Source organism: Microtus ochrogaster, linkage group LG4 (genome assembly GCF_000317375.1).
Source record: "Microtus ochrogaster isolate Prairie Vole_2 linkage group LG4, MicOch1.0, whole genome shotgun sequence".
In the NCBI taxonomy this organism is placed as follows: Eukaryota; Metazoa; Chordata; class Mammalia; order Rodentia; family Cricetidae; genus Microtus; species Microtus ochrogaster.
Window position 1 is genome coordinate 65585199 of NC_022030.1, and position 10832 is coordinate 65596030.

At 49.8% G+C, this 10832-nt stretch overlaps 1 protein-coding gene across 1 annotated transcript; it reads left to right on the plus strand.

The window, feature by feature from the left end:
- Window positions 1–1028: 1028 nt before the first annotated feature.
- On the plus strand, window positions 1029–5256 carry Nmur1 (neuromedin U receptor 1). The gene is made up of 3 exons (XM_026786458.1): window positions 1029–1058; window positions 3570–4464; window positions 4824–5256. Exons 1-3 carry the CDS (start codon window positions 1056–1058, stop codon window positions 5207–5209), a joined length of 1284 nt encoding a protein of 427 aa, XP_026642259.1. The 5' UTR covers window positions 1029–1055; the 3' UTR covers window positions 5210–5256.
- The last annotated feature ends 5576 nt before the right edge of the window (window positions 5257–10832 follow it).

Here is a 10832-nt window from a genome sequence, read left to right on the forward strand (position 1 = left end):
TATGAGCCGAGCCATCTGTCTTCTGTAGGCAGGGACCGTGGTGCTGAACCTTGTCACTCATCGGTCACAGCAGCCCGCCTTTCTCCTGAAGTCCTTAGCCCTGGTTGGTCCATCTGCAGCTGAGTAGACAGCTCTCGAAATTCTTTCTCCTGGGATTCTCAGGAACAAGGGTACCAGAGTTTCCCACAATCTCTCTATGCCAGGACTGTTTACAGATGGAGTTCTTAAGAAGCCAGGCATTGAGGGGGGCGGGGCAAAGGGAGCCTTGGCATGAATGAGAAGGTTCTAGGAAGCTGGGGGACCATTGGAGACAGAAATGCAGAGGGTGAGTGAGGAGTTTGACACCAGACTAGAGTCTCGTGTGTTCTTTTGGGTGAAGAAGTGGGTCACAGCGAGGCTCAGGAAAAGGACCGGTGTGAGAGACGGCGCAGGCTGAATCGAGGGAGATTTCCTTGAAGGACACCCGTGCCGGGCACTGGGACTGGAGGCCCCTAATGTGACTGTGTGTACTGAAGGAACTGATAGCCTGTGAGTGTAAGAGTGTTAGCGGGATGAGATCTTAGGGCTACTGACTTTCAGGGGCTGAAGAGGTATGTATGGAGGTGTGTCTGAAAATGGGGGGGGGGCAGAAAGAATTGGGGAACATGAAACAAAAAGTTATGTTAAAGCCAGCATAGTGCAGGTTGGTGGACAGAGCATGGCAGGTCCCAAGGTCTTCCTCTCTCAGGCTCATTTTTCCCACATGTAAAATGGGATTGTTGTGAAGGCAACGTGTGCGGGGGGGGGGGGAGACAAAAAAACAAAACAAAACAAAACAAAACCAAAAACACCGGAACAACTATTTCGGTTTGGATGCAGGTAGGGTCCGTGGTGAATGGTCCGAAGTACTTCTAGCTGCGGGGGTCAGCATTGCCCCCTAGTGGCGATCTTGCGAACAACAGGCAGAGCCACTGGGCTGGCGAGGAGGGCGGCCGCTGTCAAGTCGCCCGCAGCTCAGCATCTGTCTGTCTGTCGGTGGGAGCCAGGGAACAGCCAGGACCTCTAGGGCAGAAGGCATGGTACGTGAGCGGGACTGCCGGCCCTGGTCAGGGTGCTGCGGTCCGACAGGCGCGGGTGGGGATGAGATGGGTGGGAACACTGTGGGGCACTTGGGGGTTGAGGGGGAAATCACTCAGCCAAACCGCGTTATTTCTGTCATTTTTCTGATTCTGGTCGTCCCAACGCTGTTGGCTGCCACCGGTGACCCTTCCTCTGGATCATGAGGCATTTTTTTTGGTTTTGGTTTTTGTTTTTCGAGACAGGGTTTCTCTGTAGCTTTGGAGCCTGTCCTGGAACTAGCTCTTGTAGACCAGGCTGGCCTCGAACTCACAGAGATCCACCTGCCTCTGCCTTCCAGGTGCTGGGATTAAAGATGTGCGCCACCACCGCCCTGTAAGGCATCTTTTTTGAACCCGGGCTGTCACCTGTCCATTCCCAGCTTCTCTCTTGGTGAGAGTTCTGAGTAGCTAGGTCTCCAGGTGGAGTAGGTGCCGAGAACGTCAGATAGACTGGGAATGATTCAAAGGACAGAAAACAGAGGCCGGGCGGTGGTGGCGCACGCCTTTAATCCCAGCACTCGGGAGGCAGAGACAGGCGGATCTCTGTGAGTTCGAGACCAGCCTGGTCTACAGAGCTAGATCCAGGACAGGCTCCAAAGCCACAGAGAAACCCTGTCTCAAAAAACCAAAAAAAAAAAAAAGAAAAGAAAACAGAACCAATTTGAGACCAAAATACAGCTTTTAGCCTTTTCACTCCTTCCTTTGATCCCTAAGGTGGCTTTCTCTCCACATCAAGGTCACCACAGCTTTCTGTACGTCAGGCCTGCCCTTTGTGGATTAAAGACCTCGAGTTGGGGAGGTCAGCTCTGCCCCACAGTTGCTTCAGAGCCCTGGCTCTTCAAGCAATGCTGCAGTTGTACCCAGTCTTCTGATACTCCCATTGAGTGGCTCTCCTGAAGTCCTTCTTGGAGGGAGACACCTGCCAGGCGACGGTGGCACACATTTAATCCCAACACTCAGGAGGCAGAAGCAGACGGAGCTCTGTGAGTTTAAGGCCAGCCTGGCCTACAGAGTGAGTTCCAGGACATCCAGGGCTGTTATATGGAGAAAAAAAGAGGGGAGGGGATGCCCAAAGGAGACGGTCAAACCTTGGAAGAATCTGTTGTTTATTCAAAGGTTTCAGTAGACTGTGATTTTCCAAGTAAAAAGCCAAGCATCATTTAAAAATGATTACAGTTATTTGTGTGTGCATGAACGTGTGTGTGAGTGTATGTGTGTGCTTGTGTATGTGCGTGTGTGTATGTGTGAGTGCACGTGTGTGCATGTGTGTGCATGTGTATATGTGTGTGCATGTGTGTGCGTGCACGTGTGTGTGCATGTGTATATGTGTGCATGTGTATATGTGTGTATGTGTATATGTGTGTGCATGTGTGTGTGCATGTGTATATCTGTGTATGTGTGTGCATGTGTATATGTGTGTATGTGTGTGCATGTGTATGTGTGTGTGCATGTGTATGTGTGTGTATGCATGTGTTTATGTGTGTGTGCATGTGTGTGAGTGTGCATGAACGTGTGTGTGAGTGTATGTGTGTGCTTGTGTATGTGCGTGTGTACATGTGTGTGCGCACATGTGTGTGCATGTGTATGTGTGTGCATGCATGTGTATGTGTGTGCGTGTGTGCATGTGTATGTGTGTGTATGTGTGTGCATGTGTATATGTGTATATGTGTGTGCATGTGTGTGCATGTGTATATGTGTGTATGTGTGTGCATGTGTATGTGTGTGTATGTGTGTGCATGTGTATGTGTGTATGCATGTGTATATGTGTGTATGCATGTGTATATGTGTGTGTGCATGTGTGTGAGTATGCATGAACGTGTGTGTGAGTGTATGTGTGTGCTTGTGTATGTGCGTGTGTACATGTGTGCGTGCACATGTGTGTGCATGTGTATGCGTGTGCATGCATGTGTGTGCGTGTGTGCATGTGTATATGTGTGTGTATGTGTATATGTGTGTGTGTGTGTGCGTGTGGTGTGTGTGTACGTGTGTCCTGGCGTGTGTGTAGAGGTTAGTTGAAAACTTGCTGGAGTTGTTTTGTCCCTTCTCTCATGTAGTTCCTGGGGCTGAACTCAGGTCATCAGGCCTGGGGGAAAGCTTGTTTAACTGTTAAGCCATCTCACTGGCCCCAATTTTATTTATTTTTTGTTTTGGTTTTCTAGACAGGGTTTCTCTGTGTAGCCCAGGCTGTCCTGGAACTCATTTTGTAGATCAGGCTGGCCTCGAACTCACAGAGATCTGCCTGCCTCTGTCTCCTGAGTGCTGGGATGGGCACGAGCCACCACTGCCAGGCCTATTTTATCATTTGAAAGGCTCACACTTTTAGTATCCCGCGGTTGTAATGCACTTTGCACTAGGGGCGGCAGGTGTTCTCAGAGGCGCGTGAATAGCAGCCTGTCCTCTTCAGTGTGATGTGTTAGGACAGAGCTAGAACACTTAAATGACTTATGAGCATCTTTCCCCTCTATCCCACAGACTCCTCCCTGCCTCAACTGTTCCATCTCTCCTGGAGAGCTGTCCCCAAATGGTTCAAGGAGCCCCCTGTTCTGCAATGGCAGTGAGGTCCAGGGAAACTTTGAGCCTGAGGACTTGAACCTGACGGATGAGGCCCTGAGGCTGAAGTACTTGGGGCCACAGCAGATGGCGCTGTTCTTGCCCATCTGTGCCATGTACCTGCTGATCTTTGTGGTGGGCACCGTGGGCAACGGGCTGACCTGCACTGTCATCCTGCGCCACAAGGCCATGGGCACGCCCACAAACTTCTACCTTCTCAGTCTCGCTGTGTCTGACTTGCTGGTGCTCCTGGTGGGCCTGCCCCTGGAGCTTTATGAGATGCAGCACAATTACCCGTTCCAGCTGGGGGCGAGCGGCTGCTACTTCCGAACGCTGCTCTTTGAGACCGTCTGCCTGGCTTCAGTGCTTAACGTCACAGCCCTGAGCGTGGAGCGCTATGTGGCCGTGGTGCACCCACTCCAAGCTAAGTCTGTGATGACACGGACCCACGTGCGCCGCATGTTGGGGACCATCTGGATCCTTGCCGTGCTTTTCTCTCTGCCTAACACCAGTCTCCACGGCCTCAAGCAGCTCTATGTGCCCTGTCGGGGTCTGGTGCCTGACTCAACTGTGTGTACGTTGGTGCGTCCCCGACTCTTTTACAACTTGGTGATCCAGATCACCACCCTGCTCTTCTTCTGCCTGCCCATGGTCACCATCAGTGTGCTGTACCTGCTCATTGGGCTGCAGCTGCGGAGGGAGAGGATGCTGCTTCAAGAGGAGGTCAAAGGCAGGAAAACGGCAGCGGCCCGGAAGACCTGCAACAGACGGCTTCCGCGTCGAGAAGGGGGCCGGAGACAAGTGACCAAGATGCTATGTAAGTGTCATTGGTGAGAAAGGAGTTGAGCCTCCTTGGGTCTGGGGAAGGAGTTGAGCTTCTGGATTTTGGAAGCTGGTCTTAGGTCCGCTGTGCTTCTTCCCAGATCTCCTTTTTTCCTTTTCTTCTTCTTCTGAGACAGGGTTTCTCTGTGTAATCCTGGCCATCCTGGAACTTGCTATGTGACCACGCTGGCCTCGAACTCAGAGATTCACCTGCCTCTGCCTCCCGAGTGCTGGGACTAAAGGCACGCGCTACCGTGGCCGGGCTTTCCTGTCCACTTTTGAAGAATGGGAGGATAGTGAGCGGGAGAAGCAAACGCTAAGTGAGACGCAAGCTTCTCTACTCTGTTCCTGCAGTTGCGCTGGTTGTGGTGTTTGGCATCTGCTGGGCTCCGTTTCATGCGGAGCGCCTCATGTGGAGCTTGGTGCCCCACTGGACCGACGACTTACTCCTGGCCTTCCAGTTTGTGCACATTATATCTGGCGTCTTCTTCTACCTCGGCTCAGCAGCCAACCCAGTGCTCTACAGCCTCATGTCCAGTCGCTTCCGGGAGAACTTCCGGCAAGCTCTGGGCCTGAGAACCCAATGCTGTCGCCGCCGTCGCCAACACTGTCATAGCTCCCACAACCACAGCAAGTTGACCACAGGTAGCACCTGTGACATGGGTTCCCGGAACAGCAGGACTGGACCCCTAGCTGAGAACAGGGATCCAGGGTTTCACCAAGAGACGGAACTCTCCTGAGTTAAGAGCACTGACTGTTCTTCCAGAGGTCCTGAGTTCAAGTCCCAGAAACCACACGATGGCTCGCAATCATTATAATGAGATCTGATGTCAACACTGTATACATAATAAATTAATTAATTAATTTTAAAAAAAGCTGAGCAAGCTATGGGGGAGCAAGCCAGTCAACCCAGTTTTCCCATAGCTTCTGCTCTAGTTCCTGCCTCTTGGTTTCCTGTGGTGATGGACAGTAAGCTGAAATAAACCCTTTTCCTCCCCAAGTTGTCTCTGGTCAGTGTTTTTATCACAGAAAAAAATGCAAATGAGGACACGCAGGTCTGCTAAAGGGACTGGGGGTCAGGGACAATACTTGAAATTCCACACCATTCTGAACTTCAGCGACAACCTGGTGCTCAGGAGGGACCCCATGAATGGACGGACCGTGTCCTGCTGCAATGCTGGGTCTTGTCCTGAGAGCCCTGGTGTCCACAGTTAGGGGCTGCACAGGGACCCTGTAGACAGCCTGCTAAGTGGTGCCCTGGGTTCCTGGCCTGTGCAGTGGAGGAGATTGCAGCGGGTGGCTTCACGAGTCAGTTTCACATCGCCGTGACAATGGCTGCCAGAAACACCTTACAGGCAGGGAGCTGGGCATGGTGACACAGGGCTGTAATCTCAGCACCTTCGGTCATGAGTTTGCAGCTAGCCTGAGCTACACAGTGAGAAGCTAGCCTGGGCTACACAATGAGATCCCCACCCAAAGACCAAATAAACAAATAAGATTTCTTTTGGCTCAGGGTTCCAGTCTATCATATTATATTATACCGTATTATATTATACCATATTATATTATGTTATATTATATTAATAATGGCTGGCTCCATTATTTCTACCTATAGTGAGAGAGAAGGGTATGGTGAGTTTCTTATCTCAAGGTAGACAGGAAGCAGTGAAACACTGTAGAAAAGACACATTTTTTTTTCTCCCAGCGCATACCTCCAGTGACTTACTTCTTACAACTTGGCCTTACCTCTAGAAGTTTCCATCACCCTCCAGTAATACCATGAAGTTATAATTCCATCAATAGAGCACTTACAACCCAATCATTTCCTCAAAACTCCACTTCCAAACCTAGTTAATTACATTGGACATGTGCACTGGGAACCAAGACTTCAACACATGAGCCTGTGTGTGTGTGGGGGGGGGGTTGTAATATCCACATCATAACAGCTGCAGATATGGTGTTTACGCATCCATACAAATAATAAACACTTACTGTAGAAAATGTGGAAATGTGGGCTGGAGAGATGGCTCAGAGGTTAAGAGCACTGCTGCTCTTCCAGAGGTCCTGAGTTCAATTCCTAGCAACCATATGATGGCTCACAGACGTCTATAATGAGATCTGGTGCCCTCTTCTGGCCTGCCAGCATACATGCAGGCAGAACACTTTACATAATAAATAAATAAATAAAACTTTTTTAAAAAAATAAGAAAATATGGAAATTCAAATAAGCAAGTGGGGAAGAAAAAAACGGGATGGGGAGGAACTGGACTGATGGGCCAGCCCATAAGGCATGAGGATCTGATTCAATCCTTAGAACCAATGCGACAATGCCTGGTGTCACAGTCGCCTGTGATAGGTGGTATTACTGAGGATGGCATTTGAGGTTGTCCTCCAGCTTCTACAAACACACATGCACAGGTGCAGAGACTCACATGAGTGCATGCACACACACACACGTGCATGTATCCATCCCACATACAGAATACAAGCATATGCATTCACCTGCCTGCACACACACACACATACGCACACACCTATACACACACTCACGCACACACCTATACACACACACACACACACACACAAGTGCACAGGCATGCTCTTTTTTTTTTCCTGAGACAGGGTTCCTCTGTGTAGCCTTGACTGTCCTGGAACTAGCTCTTGTAGACCAGGCTGCCCTCAAACTCTCAGAGATCCGCCTGCCTCTGCTTCCTGACTGCTGGGATTAAAGGCGTGCATCACCACTGCTGGTCTCCATGCATACATTTTTGAAAGCACTTTCTCCAGGGGCTGTAGAGAAGCAGGAATAAGAACTTGCTTAATGAGTACAGAATTTCTGTTTTGCGAGATGAAAAGCTCTGGAGGTCGGCTGTGCAATTATTATCCCTAATAATACTTACATGAGTTAGCTTTCCCTATACCTGTGATGAAACAGCTGTCAGAAGCAACATGAGGAAATGGATTAAGGGTCTAGTCCATTGGTGGGGATGGCGGTGCTCACGGTGGTAGGAGTGTGCAGCCACAGCTCCTACGCCTGGACAGACCAGGAAGCAGGAAAGTGGAAATGCTGGGGTTCGGTCAGTTTTCTCTATTTTTATTCAGTTCAGTACCCCTGCCCACGGGATGGTGCTGCCCAGTTAAACAGAGATACCCAGAAGTGTGTTTCCCAGGTGACTCCAAATCCAGTCAACACAGATGAAGCACCACAACTCTGACCCATCCATTTAAATGGGTAAGATGGTAAACTTGCTGGGTGGTGGTGGTGCACTCCTTTAATCCCAGCACTCAGGAGGCAGAGGCAGGTGGATCTCTGTGAGTTCGAGGCCAGCTAGTTCCAGGACAGGGTCTAAAACTACAGCAAAACCCTGTCTCGAAAAACCAAAAAAAAAAAAAAAAAGGTAAACTTGTTGTGTATATTTTATCACAATTTTTTCCATCACTTTGCTCTACTGTATATATTTCGGCATATTTCCTCCTAAGAGTGTTTTTATCTGGTTGTTCTCACCATCTATAAACAAGTCTGTCCTGTTTTTTCCATAGAAGATGATGGACGATCCAAAGTCAAGGGTGCAGCCCATTTGACCCAGGGGCTCTACGGTGGCCGGCCTTGGCCAGCCTGAGAAAGCCCCTTGAGTCTCATATAAGCTACAGTGTGGAGAAATTCTCAGGTCCTGACCCAACAAGGTCCCACTCCCTCCTGTCCTCTGTGCTTGGAAGAGCTGACCAAACCCAGGAAAGAAAAGCCACCCTCCCTGCTGGAGCTTCCATCGCTCAGATTCCGGCTAAGCAAAGATGGGAGGCACAGGGGCCAGGGATAGCCAGCGGAGGTTGGGGTGGAAGTGTGAGGGTTCTCTGAAGGCTGCGTCTGGATCATGGAACTGAGAGAAAAGCTGGCTGTAGGAAGGCAGTTTCCTCAGGGGGTGATCCTGGATGTGTGGCCGCAGGGTGTGCTCCACCTGAGCGCCTAAGCAGACTTGGGGGGGTTTTGAGCTCTGTGGATCTAACGCCACCCTTAGGCTAGAAGCTGACTGTCCTGAAAGTGTATGGCTTATTTGGTATGTTGTCATCACGCCCCTTTCCCATAGAATTTGGCCCATCTACACATCGCTCATGCATGACCATAAATGACAACAAGGCCATGTGGATGACCTCACTGCTGCTCTAGAGACCTCTCTCCCACTCGACTCTCTGGCCTGTGGCCACCCTGTTAATCGTCTTGTAAGTTAGGTAAGTGAGGCACTGAATCTAAAATGTAGACAGGGCCAAGGAGGTGGCGCCGTAGTTAAAGTGCTTGCTGTTCAGAGTTCAGATCCACAGAAATCCATGGAAATGCCAGGTGTGTGCAGTGGCCCAGCTGGAATTCTAGTCTCAGAAGGTGCAGACAGGGCACCCCAAAGCAAGATGGCTAGCAGCATTATGTCCGAGCTCTGGGTTTGATGGACACCCGTCCTCAGTACAGAAGATAGAAGAGGAACCAGTGGAAGACGGATCCAGGATAACTCCTGATATCAGCCTTGAGCCTCTCCATGCACACATATACACCACATATGTAATTGGATGCATACATACATGTCCATTACACACACTCGAGAAAGGGGCAATCCAGGGTTCCTTGCCTAGGAACAGTTTCCCTCAACCCCTCAGCACACGCGCGTGCACACACACACATACACACACTCCCCAAGTTGAAGTGTGAGACTCTATCTTAGGTGTGTCTTTGCTGTTAAGGACAACACCTCTTGTACCTAAGCCTGGCCTCAAACTCTCCGTGAAGCCAAGGATGGCGATGAACTCCGGATCTTGTCTCCACCTCTTCAGGACCACCACACCTGGCTGATTCCTGGGATTCTCACCCACAGTTCTGGGATGATGTAATTTTAAAGTAACTAGGTAACGGCACTCAGTAGGTCGAGGCAGATGGATCTCTGTAAGTTTGAGGCCAGCCTGGTCTACAGAGTAAGTTCTAGGACAGAGCTACACAGTGAGACCCTGTCTCGAAAGCAAACAAACAACAACAACAAATCTGTTAATGTTAAATGAGTTAAGTCTCAAGCTTATTTTGAGAAAGTTATGATAAAATACTGAAAAACCAGCCAGTAGAGCGTGCAGCAACAGCAGGGAGGTAGACAGGTCTCAACTGCTACAGCGTTGGGCGTCTTCAGCTACAGGTCTGAGGAGAGGGGTGGGACTGGGATTTAGGTCCCTCTCGCAACAGGGAGAATGGCAGTGGTAGCAACTCATGACTTACAGATCTAGGAGCTTGGAGGGAGCCTGGCTCTTGAACCTTCAAAGAATAGCGGCGTTTATGGCCATTTACTTACGCACGGTTCCATCAGCTTCCAGGTCCCCGAATCTTGTCGGACGTCTTGCCCACCCGGAGCGAAAATCACCTGGACCACCCTGCCAACCTGAGCCACCGGACTCGGGCCAAGGTCCAGCTCCAGCTAGGGCTGGAGCCTGGGCCCTGCGTGTAGGAGCAGCACGTGCAGGCCGGGCATGGAGGATCGCATCGTCTGCCCCAGGGGTCTGCATGGGCTCTGGTTGGTCCAAGCCTGTGATTTTTTCAGGCCATCTTCCTCTGGGGGTGCATCCTTGAGGCACCGGAGTGTGTGTGTGTGTGTGTGTGTGTGTGTGTGTGTGTGTGTGTGTGTGAGAGAGAGAGAGAGAGAGAGAGAGAGAGGGCACCGATGGCTTTACAGGAGGGAAGTCACTGGGAACAGGAATGTGCAGACCAATTTAGGCAGCACGGGTTATAGGTGCTGGCTCGAGTGGCCAGTGCTCTTTCTGAGTTGGTCTGTGTGTAGTAATGAATGTTGCTCCACTGTTACTGATGCTAGCGAGCTGAGGTATTTGAGCGGTGGTGGTTTTTGTGTTGGCATGAGGTCCTTATTCCATTTGAATAGTTGGTAGCAATGTTAGGTATTTTGGAACGTCATTCTAAAACACTAGAATTCCTAGATGTTTGGTCATTTTAGGTTAAGGAATTTCCATTTTTAGATTGTTACAATGCTATACTGAACTACACCACTACACCGTGCACCAAAAACTGTCATATTTTTATACTAATTTTTAATGTTTTCTGGTGTTAGCAAAGCATTCCATATAAAAATTAAATTAAAAGTAGTCTCAGTCCTTGAAATTCAGGATTCCTTTTGTTGGTTCTTAGTTAATAAAATAATCTTAAAACCAGGACCATTTTATTGGAATTTAAAAGAGAAACAGCAGGGCAGGCAAGAGGTATCTTAGCAGCTGCCAGGAAGAGGGAGATGGTAAGAGAAGTGAGTATCCAGGCTGATGAGAGGCCAGCAAGACAGGTGCTTGCTGCACTGGGCAGGGCTGGTGCATGACATTAAGAGAGGTTTA